This window comes from Hyalella azteca, unplaced genomic scaffold (assembly GCF_000764305.2).
Source record: "Hyalella azteca isolate HAZT.00-mixed unplaced genomic scaffold, Hazt_2.0.2 contig17706, whole genome shotgun sequence".
NCBI classification, from domain to species: Eukaryota; Metazoa; Arthropoda; class Malacostraca; order Amphipoda; family Hyalellidae; genus Hyalella; species Hyalella azteca.
In genome coordinates, this window is record NW_025947481.1 from 64 (window position 1) to 14,832 (window position 14,769).

A 14,769-nucleotide genomic window follows, 5' to 3' on the forward strand; every position below is an offset into this window, starting at 1 on the left:
AAGTTGATTCAGACAACAGTATTGCAAAGGAGTAATCTCGGTGATAACTGCCAACTGATATAGCAATAAAATGTTTCGTGTTAAGAATGCAAAAGTTGATTCCGACAACAGTATTGCAGGATGTCAATTGACAACTGATACAGCAATAAAATGTTTCGTATCAAGAATGCAAAAGTTGATTCAGACAACAGTATTGCAGAATGTCAATTGCCAACTGATACAGCAATAAAATGTTTCGTATCAAGAATGCAAATGATACAGCAATAAAATGTTTCGTGTCAAGAATGCAAAAGTTTATTCAGACAACAGTATTGCAGGGGGCAACCTCGGTGTCGTTCCGATCTTTTTCTTCGACGGGAGCGAAGCAGCGGCTGGAGCATTGAGCGCCGCATAGAGCCCGCGTCAACAGACGCAAGACGCTCGGCCGGCACACGAACACCACGAATATCAGAACTCCCTGCATGATGTTCACGAAATCGAAGAAGATCCTGAAAAATAAACCGAAGATGTAGTTTGGCATTACCCTGAAATTCATGTTCCGTGAAGCATTGTGATTTCGAAACAGAATTTACGTACGAAATCGAAGAAAATCATGAAAAAAACGAATATGTTGTTTGGCATTACCCTGAAATTCATGTTCCGTAAAACATTGTGATTCCGAAACAGAATGTAAGTGGTGGTCTAGAGAACACTCTTCCCAATAATTTTTCTTTTAGAGCGTTTTCTAATAACTCAGAAATGATCGTCATTCGTCAGCTCGCCACTCATTTAATCATTTTATAAACTAAACCAATAGAAGGCAGCTCATCAACACGGCCGGTGAGAAGAGTTAAATTGTTTTCAAATTATGATTTAAAAATTTTTTAAAATTTTGAGAAGAGTTACGAGTTGTTTTAAGAGTTTTTTTTAGAAGAGTTAAATTGTCTTCAAATTATGATTTAAAAAATTTTTAAAATTTTTAAAATTATGAACTCAACAGGCATATCATTTAATAAACTAAACCGATAGAAGGCAGCTCATCAACACGGCCGGTGAGAAGAGTTAAATTGTCTTCAAATTACCCTGTTAGAAAAATTACCGTTAACGTTATTACCGGCGTTTCAGTGGCCGGTCGGAACGTGAANCAAGAAAATCAAAATCATCTAATAGAAACAAAATCATCTAATAAAAAAATTACCAAAATCAAGAAAATCAAAATCATCTAATAAAAAAATTGTCAAATAAAAAAATCAAAATCATCTAATAAAAAAATTGTCAAAAAAAATCAAAATCATCGAATAAATAAAAAAACTATCAAATCAAGAAAATCAAAATCATCTAAAGCGAATTTAAATCTAATCTATAAGGGATTAAAATATAAAAAAATTCAAGACACTGACTGGCAAACCAGCAGGAAACAGCGCCGAAGTGCGGGGCGGGAAGAACGGATCCTTGCATGGTAGGTAAGGCGTGTCGCAGCAGCGCCAGCCCAGCGATGAAGCCTGCCACGCCGAAGCTGTACAGACACTTCCATCGCAGCCTTACTACCTGCATCTTGTTGGAGCTCATGAGACCTGACCACCTGCGTACAGTATTGTTCAGTTAATGTAGTTATGGCTTAAGTCACGCCTGGCCTATATAGACACTTCCAGCGCAGCCTTACTACCTGCATCTTGTTGGAGCTCATGAGGCCTGACCACCTGTGTACGGTAGTATTGTTCAGTTAATATAGTTATGGCTTAAGTGACACACTTCCAGCGCAGCCTTACTACCTGCATCTTGTTGGAGCTCATGAGACCTGACCACCTGTGTCCAGTATAATTGTTCAGTTAATGAATTGTTCAGTACAATAGTATTGTTCAGTTAATGTAGTTAAGGCTTAAGTCACTCATGAGACCTGACCACCTGTGTACAGTATTGTTCAGTTAATATAGTTATGGCTGTAGAGACACTTCCAGCGCAGCCTTACTACCTGCATCTTGTTGGAGCTCATGAGACCTGACCACCTGTGTACAGTAGTGTTGTTCAGTTAATATAGTTATGGCTTAAGTGACACACTTCCATCGCCGCCTTACTACCTGCATCTTGTTGGAGCTCATGAGGCCTGACCACCTGTGTACAGCATAATTGTTTAGTTAATGTAGTTATGGCTTAAGTGACTCATGAGACCTGACCACCTGTGTACAGTATTGTTCAGTTAATGAATTGTTCAGTACAGTAGTATTGTTCAGTTAATGTAGTTATGGCTTAAGTCACGCCTGGCCTATACAGACACTTCCATCGCAGCCTTACTACCTGCATCTTGTTGGAGCTCATGAGACCTGACCACCTGTGTACAGTATAATTGTTCAGTTAATATAGTTATGGCTTAAGTCACTCATGAGACCTGACCACCTGTGTACAGTATTGTAAAGTTAATATAGTTATGGCTTAAGTCACTCATGAGACCTGACCACCTGCGTACAGTATTATTGTTTAGTTAATATAGTTATGGCTTAAGTCACTCATGAGACCTGACCACCTGTGTACAGTATANCAAGCGACAGCTGCTCTACAATGAATCACCTGAAACAAATTGAAATGGATAAATACTGTCTCTTATACACATTAGAATAGAATAGAATAGAAGTGTCGGCACTGAAGAAATAGGCCCATGGCCTGTTACCGATTCTTGAATTTTTCGTGACTTGATTTACAAGGGGTCCGGCCTTTGGAACCCGATCTTTCCATAACTGACGATTGATTGAGATAGCTGCTGGACTTATTGCCTGGTCCGTAATTTGCTTGGCATTTTAAGACTGAACATATGCTCATGCATAGCGTCGTCTAGTCTGTCCTTGAAGATGTTCATACTCGGAGCGTCAACGATGCTATCAGGGAGGCTGTTCCACATGTCGGTGACTCGAAGCGAGAAGAAATGTTGAGGATGTCTTACATTTATCTTCTCTGCTTCTCTCAAGCAGAGGCCGACGTCCCGTGAAGAAAATTATGCATAAATAATATGTTGATGTCGTTGGTTTAATAGCATTATTGCGTTCAATTGAAGGAATAACTGAGTTTATGCAAGGATTACCACCGATCACAGGCATGAATCAATTAAATGGAGACTCGCAGGTTTACTCAATAAAGATCATNACATATTAGCAGCACCAAAATATTAAACGATTTCACGCCGTGTTCATTTGATAATAGATTCATACAAGAGGCTCATAATCGTTCCACTGGATGGTGCAACTTCTGTATGGGCTGCAAACATACATAAACATACGGAAGCCAATTTAATTTAACATCTTTGCACAGAACTCTTGTGTAAAAAACACAATAAAAACGGCTATATAACTCCTTGCACACAACCCATTTATTAAAAACAACTAAAACCAAGGCAATATAGTCTTTTGCACTGAACGCTTGCATTAAAAACAACTAAAACCAAGGCAATATAACTCCTTTGAACAGAACGCTTGCTTTAAAAACAACTAAAATCAAGGCAATATAAGTCCTTGGCACAAAACCCTTGTATTAAAAACAACTAAAACCAAGGCAATATAACTCCTTTGAACAGAACGCTTGCTTTAAAAACAACTAAAACCAAGGCAATATAACTTCTTGCTTGGCACAAAACCCTTGTATTAAAAACAACTAAAACCAAGGCAATATAACTCCTTTGAACAGAACGCTTGCTTTAAAAACAACTAAAACCAAGGCAATATAACTTCTTGCATGGCACAAAACCCTTGCATTAAAAACAACTAAAACCAAGGCAATATAACTCCTTGGCACAAAACCCTTGTATTAAAAACAACTAAAATCAAGGCCAAATATCTTTTCTGCACAGAAATCTATCATTAAAAATATACTCATACCATGACAACTAAATGCCTGTACACCGGCTTTTTTAGTGCGAGTCGTGAGGCGAATTATAAAAAAAAACTCGCTAGTAAAAACTGGGTGATTTCTTGCCCATCTTATAGCACGATTACCACATGCTTTGAAAACCATCAAGTTTTAGTTTTAACATTAAATGCTAAGTAATGAATAGAATTTAAAGCTAGGAACTCACCACAGGGAGGAGAAGATCATGATGCAGATGACGTTCAGCCACAAGAAAGCAGACAAGAAACTAAAGTGCGACAACGAAGCTGTAAAAAAACGAGTTTTTCAATAATATAAATCTCAACATTAATAGTTCTTCAAAGGAAAAATGATCAATGGGTTGTAAAATTGGTTTTCAAAAAGTTTTTGAACGTGGAATCACCAGAAAAGGACTTGAATCACTGAGGATAATCTACTTTAAGAAAGTAACCAAAACCATTCAGTATAAACTCAATGACGTTATAAATGTCCAGGAATGTACATATATAAGCAGATATGTGACTGACATTGCGTGGGAGATTGAAATTTGCTCTCTTGAAATAATTTTAGTCTTTTAGTCACTTAGTCTAACCTATTATGACGCACATCGTTGACTCCATGAGATCATCTCTGCCCCACATGCCGGCGACCATGATGATCTGTGCGCATGCCAGCATACCGACGCTACACATGAAACACTTGGAGAGCTGGTCCGCCCTCAGCTCCTTGACCACACAGTACGCCAGCAGCGTCAGTAGTAAGAAGCCAGCGCTCACCAGCAGGCATACCGGGTACACGGCGCGCTTGAAGCTCTCTTGAGAGTTTTCCACAGTCTGTGACAACAAATAAAAACAATAACTCAATAAGAATACGTTATTAGATTCTTATAGTGCAAATACGCCAGCAGCGTCAGCAGTAAGAAGCCAGCGCTCACCAGCAGGCATACAGGGTACACGGCGCGCTTGAAGCTCTCTTGGGAGTTTTCCACAGTCTGCGCCAATGAATTTAAACAATAAGAATGCGTTAATAGATTCTTATAGTATAAATAAATTACGCAGCATTATGTTCATCTAAGCCAATTTTAATTTTATACCAGCGAATCACAATGTTATACCAGCAATGGGCACGAGTGTCGTGACCAGACAAGAATATTTTTCCGAACGCAACTGCAACAAACAAACGTGTATTCAAATCCACGTATTTCAAATTAAACTAGGGTAATATTTGTATTTCAAATTAAACTAGGGTGAAAAGATTGTATTTGTCAAGTGTTCGAGCCAACACACGGCCCCATGACGAAAATGGCAGGCTGAGGAACTACAAGGCAATTTTCTTGGCAACTAAGCCACTGTTTTCGGATGCGTTTTATTTCAGGGAGACCGATGCTCATGATGGGGCCAAAGCCTACACATGACCAAGCGCTAGTATAAAAAACTGAAAAATAGTCTCTGCACTGGATCCAAATAATTTAGAAATGGATTTCAGTGTGATAAATTATTTTCTAAATCGTACAAGATAAGTTGGTTAGTTGGTAGCAAAACGATCAAAAATATGACCCGGCTGTGTTAGGGCTGATGACAAAAGTTTAATAGAAATTGATCCAACCGAGAGAAGCCAGCAGCAGATGCTCAGAAAAGATCCAGAGTTATGGCGCTACATGCGTTAAAGCCTGAGATGGCCGATTAATGATTTTCTATAGTCCGTCATTTACGTTCTTCTAACGAATTGAACCTCGCAACAAGAGGCCCTGATTACCCATCCACAGTGCCTCCAGTGTAGTGCCATGTCATGTGTTCGCTGTATTATATACATTTTTAGTTAATTTATCCCTTCCTTTTGGTGAGGTTTTCCCTAGCTTAACTTGCAATGAACAGCATTAATGCTGTGAGATCGCGTGTATATAAATGCTATACTTAGGAATAGGAATTTATTCGACCAGAATCTTGATGGCCGCCATCACGGTGAAAGCCTTCGTGAGCAATTACGTCCTATAATTGTGTCTATTTTCAGTAGGACTTATTAGCCATGAGAACTCAATGTAAATTAACTTAGAATAGAATAGAAGTGTCGGCACTGAAGAAATAGGTCCATGGCCTGTTGCCGATTCTTGAATTTTTCGTGACTTGATTCACAAGGGATCCGGCAGGAGGCTTGTTCTGCTGAATATTGTTTATGGTTTTTGTCCATAAGTGTATAGTAATATATAGATGAGGCTCTGGAGCATCACTACCCGAAGGTGGGAGGCTTGTTCTGCTGAATATTGCTTATGGTTTCAGTGAGTATGACGATCTGCTCCAACTTTCTTATGGTATCATTGAGGAAGATGATTGAGGCTTCAGACTCGGAGCATCAAGGCATCAGGCGTGTTGTCTACTTACCTTGATGTTAATTATTGCGTCATTAATTGAATTTTGCCACTGAATAATTAATAATTTCATTATTAAGTGTTGGTTAATGAAGTATTTATGTTTATGATATGTATGGTTATGGTCAATGTATAATCTCTTTCTGTTTTTTTTAGACGCTAATAAATTTTTGTATTTAAGAATGAATAATTACATTTGAGAAGGAATTTCATTATTTAATGTGATTATTTATTTAATTACATTTAAGAATGAATAATTTAGAAAGTGATGTGAGAAACATGAGTCAATGTTGTTACTTTATTACCTCTCATTGACTTCATATTGCGAACTCAACCAAGTAAAGCTCACTGTTTTGTACAAACGAGAATACCTACGTTTACGAGTTTGGATCTGAGACATTTACAAGTGTTGAGAGTCGTACCTAAAAAGAACGTTTATGACAATTGTGGCCGTTCAGAAAGCGTACGCATGGTCAAAACTGACCTCCGATTCAAACAAATAATGACGACTTAAAATTCAAATATTCAGTTACTTAATTAATTGTAATATTTTTTGAAACCATTTTATTTTATTAGCTCCACTAAAGAAAATCTCACCGTTTTGTCTCATCAATGCTACTACTCCCTGACACCTTTGCCACACAGGAGCTCAAGTTCAAGCTGTACAAACGCAAGGCTCGTATCTTGGTGGACCTAAAGCGGCACTTGGAGGCTCGGGACTCGTTTCGGCAGGCACTCAAATGGCTCGACTGGGCCAAAATGGATCGTGATAAGAGGATGGAAGTTCAGAAAGACATACAGAAGTGGCTTAGCATATTCGAGAGCGGCAAAGTCGTCAAAAATGGTAAGCTTTGTGCTGGAATGAGGAGTTGGTCGGTATTGAATCAAATGACCATAGGTGCTTGATTACTAAAGATAGATTTTGAAAAGTTCTCTCTGGGATGCAAATGGGTCGTTTGCTGGTATAACAACTGTCATGCAGTAACAAATCTATTGTTCGTCTCATGTGTTCTAGAAAAATCTAGTCCTGCCCTCCCCAATCTCAGAAAATTCCTCATTTTAAAACCATATTTCCAATTTATCCCGAAGTTGAAATTCCTTGAATGGTATTTCAGGTAATATTTTTCATTCTTCCCCATTCCCTTCGTGAAATTCTACCCTCTGATCTTTTCCCCAAACTTCACAGTGCTATAAAACTGTACTTGTGTTGGTTTTGCAGTGGGAGACTTCCGTGTGAAGCTGTTCCCCACGGTGCCGCCGCTGACCCAGGGCCCACACGCCGTCTTCCCGACGCTGTCCAGCAAACTCGAGATGCGATACTCGCCCACGCAGGGCCGCTACGTCGTCGCCGCTGAGGACATCAAAGTTGGCGACGTTGTCTGTACCGAGAAGCCTTACGCCGCGGTCCTGCTTTGGGAGGAGTTCGGCACGCACTGCCAGAATTGCTTTATTATGTAAGTTGTCAAAGCTATCCAGTTTAGTGAAGGGATTACGCATTGCCAGAATTGCTTTATTATGTAAGTTGTCAAAGCTATCCAGTTTAGTGAAGGGATTACGCACTGCCAGAATTGCTTTATTATGTAAGTTATCAAAGCTATCCAGTTTAGTGAAGGGATTACGCACTGCCAGAATTGCTTTATTATGTAAGTTATCAATGCTATCCAGTTTAGTGAAGGGATTACGCACCGCCAGAATTGCTTTATTATGTGAGGAGTGGTCGATAGCTATCCAGTTTAGTGTAGGGATTGACGATGTGAGCCTGTGAATCGTCTGCAAACTGTAGTGATCAACAGAGATTAACTTAAGGGATTCAGGTGTAATGCTTCATTCTGCAAGTAGTAGTAGAAGCTTTGTATTTAACACGGGAAGTGAACAAACGTGTGAGCTGTCATTGCGAAACTCAGATGTAAATCAAATTGAGTAGTAAATTTTAAATGTATCTAATGTGTAAACTTGAAGCTGTAAATCGTTCTACTGTGTTTATTTTGAGCATAAAAGAAGATTTCTATTTTTCAGAACCCGTGCGCCGATACCGTGCACGACGTGCTCGGGCGTCGTGTTCTGTTCGTCGGACTGCCGTGACACGGCTTACTTCCACAAGATCGAGTGCAACATCAACGATCTACTGCATGGCTCTGGCATGTCCATTAACTGCTTCCTCGCCTTCAGGATGTTAACCCAGACGCCCCTGACTTTCTTCATGAAGAACAAGGAGCAGCTTGCGCTCGAGGAAGATCCAGAGGTCAGAGTGCCGTATTGTGATGCAATAATTATGAATTTTTCAGAAAGTTACTTAGTTTGTCTCAGGGAAGAATATCTTGTGGTAATCCTTCGTCCTTGTACGAGTAATACGAAGAACTTTCACTGGCCCTGTATCACGTTTTACGGGATTTTGAACTAACGATGGAGCTGGACTACGAAACGCTTTTTTATAACGATACGGTGAAATTTTGTAACAGTTTTCTTTTTCATTAAATTCGGGACAACTTAAACATTGGAGTGATCTAATACATTTATAAAAGTTTTTGAATTTATATAAAATAACAATTCTGTCCAGAGAGCAGGGGCTTCAAGTGAATTCAAATAAATTTGGGGATGAACAGAATGAACAGATATTATTTGAATTATTTTGTCATCGAATCATATATACAGTATTTACAGTTCTTAGACTATCTTATGTTGATTATTATTTGAGTGACTTGATACTTTGCCAAAGGGAGTGGGTAATTTTTTAATGTACATGTGTAAATACTAGATCAAAACTAAAAAATTTAACATCCCAAAACATTAATAACTATAACATGATTCGCAGGCGATTCTCCGCTTGAAGCCTCGGGTCAAAGCCTGTGATAATAAGAACGCTAACGCCGACACCGCGACCGAGGCTCTCAACGTCCCGAGTTCGCCGGAAGCTCCGCTGTCTCCGTCGAATGGCTCGTCTGAACACAAGAACTCCAACGGCAACGCAGGGGAAGACTCTGATAAAGAAAATAAAGACAAAGATGAAAACAAAGAGTTGAAAGACGTAAAGTTTCACGAGTTACCCGAGGAAGAACAAAAGCGAATTATTGAGGAGGAGGAAGCACAACGAAAGAAGCTCGAGGAGCAACGATTGCTTGCTGAAGAGCAAGAGTACCAAAAGGCTCGTGAACGCATCGAAGAAGCTCGAAGGAAGAGAGCTGAAGAGCAAAGGCTTAAGGAGGAGATGTTCTGGAGGGTATACCACCTAGTGAGGCACAGCCAAGACAGAACTGTTGAAGATTACTTCCATCGCACCATCATGGCTTGCTTTCTGGTCAAGGCTCTTAAGAAGACAAAGTATTTCGATGACTTCAAAGGGACTGGAGTTGGTGAGTTCCGAGATATTTAGGGTAGGCATTTCTGCCTTAAGTTTGAGTGAGATAAGGAGATCTCAGGAATTATTTAAAGCATGGTCAAATAATTATCGCTAATAAGCATCTAAATGGTGAACAGGAATCGCGGGAAGTCTCACTCCGAGCATAAGCTCTACGGATATGCTATATCTTAATAAGTGTGAATGCTTGTTTGAAATTAGAAACGGCTGATCTCTAGGTTCTGCCGAATGCCTCGGTGTGATCAAAATCAGTATTACGTATTGTGTCTTTTTTCCTTTATGATTTTACAAGAAAAGTTTTTTACTTTTCTTTGGAATAAAAAATGTAAGTGCGACTGAAGAAGCTAGTGTAGAAAGAAAGTGTTTGAACCCAAATGTAAATCTGCTGATTTGATAACGAATGAAAATTCACTAAAAATGTAATTATTATAAATTTCATTCAGGATTATTTGGAGATCGATTGAAATCCTTGCGATATACGTTGTCAATCCACTGTTGATTTAGTTTGTACATATATGGAGCTATCCTCGCATATTAACTGATATTATTAACTTCCCTTAAACTGAGATGTTGCTGCATTTTAATAATGGTTATCTTATAATTGCCCATGACTGACGCATGCATTTACCCTCATTTCTAGTTAAGATCCTTCAGACCGCGGCAGGTACGTCCGAAGAATCTTTTACGTTGCAATCGCTGCGGCTTCACAAGTTTTTGGTAGAGCGTAATTTTGTTAACCCTCTCGCCCTCACTTAGGCAACCCAAGATATTTTACGAATTGTGAAAGACTTAAATACTAGAGCAGGGCGCAAGATAGTGCAATTTGTATTGGTCCACACTTGATTGCGTTCTGGTGCATTTTAAATTAACGTTACAACGTTGATCAGGCTTACTTTTGGATCAGTTTGTGCGCAGCAATGACGAAAATGTTGAAATGGGAGCTAGAGGGTTAACGCTAATCTAGACTGTCCGATGTCGTAGAGCAATCGTCCTGAATAACGCTTGCTACTGAATAACGCCCCTTTGTAAATACGATTACATTATTTTAAAATATATACGATATTTTCTTGCATCGAGAATTCATTTAGCTTTTAATTATTCTGAATTTTGTGTTTTTACAATTATTATCAATTATTCTCAACAAAATGTACATTTAAACAAGTTCACGACGTATTATTAATTTTTTATTATTTGATATCATTTACAACTAATCATGAATTTGTTTTTCCAGTATTGTACTTGTTTTTAACTTACCATGATGTCCGGTGTGCTTCGTTGGGGTAGCTAATCAGCTTCTGCCAGATCCACAGACCTTGTTTCACCACAAAATGTACAAAAAGCCTCAAAACTACGAGTTCTCTGGTGAAGAACACCTGCTGAATGCTAACTATCTATGCTAACAATTAAGAGCTAACTATCTCGAATATCGTTGGAACATTTCACGCATTCAAAAAATTCACACATTCATCCGTGTAAATAATGAACGCGTTGACTTTGACTTGACGTGACGGTTACCTACGCAGGCAAGTTTAAAAAAAAAAACTATTCAATTACGAGCTAACTTTCTCGAATATCGTTGGTACATTTCACGCATTCAAAAAATTCACACATTCATCCGTGTAAATAATGAGCATTTCACGCATTCAAAGAATTCACACATTCATTCGTGTAAATAATGAGCGCTTTGACGCATTCAAAGAATTCACTCATTCATCCGTGTAAATAATGAACGCGTTGACTTAGATTTAACGCGACGGTTACCTACGCAGACAACGAGCTGAAGTTGACCGAGGCAGAGGCACTATCAGGAGGCCTGGTGCTCAGGTTCCTGCAGATCATTCAGTTCAACGCCCACGAGGTGTCCGAGTTCTTCCTCGCCTCCAATAAGTCGCTAGACGGCGCTAAGAATAATAGCCTCGGTGCTGCCATATACCCCACGCTGGCTTACTTCAACCACTCGTGTAACCCTGCCCAAGTGAGGTAAGTGTAGTTATTTCAACCACTCATGTAGATGAGTTGCCACTTCAACCACTCCTGCACAAGCGAGGTGAGTGTAACCACTTCAACCACTCGTGTAACCCTGCGCAAGTGAGGTGAGTGTAACCACTTCAACCACTCGTGTAACCCTGCCCAAGTAAGGTGAGTGTAACCACTTCAACCACTCGTGTAACCCTGCCCAAGTTTAATCGTTATCACTCAATATTATTGTTCATCAATTTTGAAGTTTTATTCAACCACTCGTGTAACCCTGCCCAAGTAAGGTGAGTGTAACCACTTCAACCACTCGTGTAACCCTGCGCAATTTTAATCGTTATCACTCAATATTATTGTTCATCAATTTTGAAGTTTTACTCAAAAATCAAATTTCAATAGAAAAATTAGCATCATATCAACTGTTTCCAAATCGTTCGTGATTTTGTAACCAAAACTAGCATGTATCAATGTGGAAATTGTCTAACTCAAGTCATTCAGTTTGTAAACCATGAACAATTATATGCAGTCTCTGAAGTGAGATCTACGTAATTTCTACCGAAATCGCTTACTGGACGAAAATTATACACGACAGGTATGAATGCATTTGCGGTAATAGCCGTTGAAAATTAATTAATATGGATTATAAATCATTATTATTTTTAATGCTCCGTTTATTTGTCACTCAGGAACGAACTAACGATAGCCATCATAAACCTCGTGATATTTGGTGCAGTTTAGTGAAGGGATTCATGTATTGTAAATTATATTATATGAGTATGGATTATAAATTATTATTATTATTTATGCTCAGATACTTCAGTGGAAACTCGGTGATCACGAGGGCGATCCGTCCAATCGCCAAGGGTGAGCTGGTGCCAGAAAACTACGGTCCCTGCTACTCGACCAAGGGCAGGTCTGAACGCCGGTTGCAGCTCGTCGACAGATATTGGTTCGAGTGTCAGTGCGAGGTGAGGTTTGTCTTTTCGATGAGACCATGAGACCACGAATTGAATTTAATTGTACTTATCTTACGAAATTTATTCAATAGGCACTATGTTTCAGACATTGCTCGATGCATGAACGACTTTAATCGTAAGACAATAAAATTTAAGGTGTATGGCTGTCCATTATATTTGTGGGATATTATATAATATTTGATGGCCGACGTTCGAAAACATGGACTCGACGCGCCTGAAGTTCAAGTGCCATAAATGTCAGGCGCCGTTGCTGGTGCCAGTGGACAACCCCAACCCGCTGTACAAGTGCGTCCGCTGTGGGGACCAAACCAACATCCTCGCCGCCCTCAAGAACCTGCAGGTCAGAACCCATCGGCCGAAGGTGCTAGTCGCTTGAAAGTCTCCTGTTAAAGTGAGGTTACAGATTAAAAACATGCAAAACCTGCAGGTCAGAACTCAGAGGCCGCCGGTGCTTGATTGTCGCTTGAAAGTCCCCCGTTAAAGTGGGGTTACAGATTAAAAACATGCAGAACCTGTAGGTCAGAACCCAGCGGCCGCTGGTGCTTAATGGTCGTTTGAAAGTCCCTCGTTTGAGTGAGGTTACAGATTAAAAACATGCGAACCTGCAGGTCAGAACCCAGCGGCCGCTGATGCTTGTCGTTTGAAAGTCTCCTGTTAAAGTGAGGTTACAGATTAAAAACATGCAAAACATGCACGTCTGAACCCAGCGGCCGCCGGTGCTTAATTGTCGCTTGAAAGTCTCCCATTTAAGTAGTGAGGTTACAGATTAAAAACATGCAAAACCTGCAGGTCAGAACCCAGCGGCCGCAAACGCTTGTCGCTTGAAAGTCCCCCGTTTGAGAGTGGTTACAGATTTAGAACCTGCATATGAGCCTATGAGGATCTTCCTCTTTACCACTTGAGATAAAAACTTGTAGTTTAGAATGGTGTAGAATTTATAGAATTTTGTGTCCGTTTAGAAAACTGATGAAATTTTTTTTGAAATCTGTCGTTCGAAAAAACGATCTAGAACGAATTGAGATGAACTATGGCAAGTATCCTGTTATATTTCCTCTGATATACAAATAAAATGACAAAAATCCAGAGGAGCTTTGCTTCATTAAAAATTATTCATCAATTATTATAGTTTATTATGTTAATTGTTATGTTTTCATATCGTAGTATTTAAATATAACCAAGACACCCAACCAAATTTGAAGAGTCTACGATTAAGAAGAAGTTTGTTTCATAGTTGACACTTGTCATTGTCGATCGACCTCACTTGGGAGACAACTTAATTTCAGAAAGCGTTTCATTTTACAGAACTCGGAGAAAACTTTCCAGGCGGCGACAACCGAGCTCCAAGCGTTCAATTTGGAAAAAGCGGAAAGTCTACTGAAGGAGAACCTGGAGCAGCTGAGCTCCACGCTGTGCCCTCCGTTTAGGGACTATCACCTGACGCAGGAGGCGTACATGAAGTGCATCCTGTACAGCGGCAACTGCAACATCAAGCGGACTCCGGCTCCTCTCGAGTAAAATCTTACCAGGGGAAAAGAAAAATTAGTATGCGCGGGTCGAAGAGGAACGTTTTTGACGAAATTGTATACAAAATTTGATCAGAACTCACTGCAATGAGTGACAGAGAGCGCATTTTCTTGTCCGTCCGTCCGTCCGTCCGTGAAGTCACGGACAGACATGACGAGCACAATAGCGCCTTTTTTTCATAAATGAGAAAATGCACTAAAAATTAGTGTTGCATAGGAAAAAGTCAAAATTAATGAGAGGCAAAATTGGTTTGTTAAGCACCTGAAGGAACTCAATCGTTAGTGTTGATTCAATTCAAGCTGATTCAATCGTTCAATTCAAGCAAACTATCGCTAAGGCATAGGAGAATGATTTTGAAGCTGTAATTCTTATATGATGATGAATGAATACTGTATTGACGTCGAATTTTCTGTGAAATTAAGTCTTGCTTACTTAAAGTTTTCTATAGACGTATGATTCAGCTCACTTCTCTCCGGTTAATGTTACACGAAACCTTCTTCCTCTGCTTCTCATTTTTAGCTAGAAATGTGACAAACTGAAACGCGCATTCCGTCGCCTTGATAAGCTTAATAACAATATAACTTGGCTCTTAGAACATCGTCTGTATGTTGCCACTCACGAACGAAATGACGACCGCTATCAAAACCTGGTGATATTTGGTGCGCGGAACCACGTAACTGAAGCACCGTTGCCTTACGCGCGTGCCTATAATGTTGAAAGTCTCTATTATGTGATCAAGTTTC

The 14,769-nt window shown here is 39.6% G+C and overlaps 2 protein-coding genes across 2 annotated transcripts; one reads left to right on the forward strand and one right to left on the reverse strand.

Annotated features, from left to right (window-relative positions):
• Positions 1-278: 278 nt before the first annotated feature.
• Positions 279-5,788, reverse strand: LOC125179460 (probable G-protein coupled receptor Mth-like 1). The gene is made up of 7 exons (XM_047885371.1): positions 5,768-5,788; positions 4,766-4,822; positions 4,424-4,664; positions 4,040-4,118; positions 2,249-2,308; positions 1,388-1,561; positions 279-488 (listed from the first exon to the last, which is right to left on the reverse strand). Exons 1-7 carry the CDS (start codon positions 5,786-5,788, stop codon positions 299-301), a joined length of 822 nt encoding a protein of 273 aa, XP_047741327.1. The 3' UTR covers positions 279-298.
• Positions 5,789-5,856: 68 nt separating this feature from the next.
• Positions 5,857-14,036, forward strand: LOC108674632. Its single transcript, XM_018162592.2, is given in 11 exon segments — positions 5,857-5,869; positions 6,039-6,067; positions 6,842-7,040; positions 7,416-7,650; positions 8,213-8,438; positions 9,009-9,546; positions 10,192-10,215; positions 11,321-11,531; positions 12,337-12,522; positions 12,674-12,842; positions 13,805-14,036. Coding segments are annotated over 11 exon segments (2,043 nt in total). The 3' UTR covers positions 14,018-14,036.
• Positions 14,037-14,769: the final 733 nt, after the last annotated feature.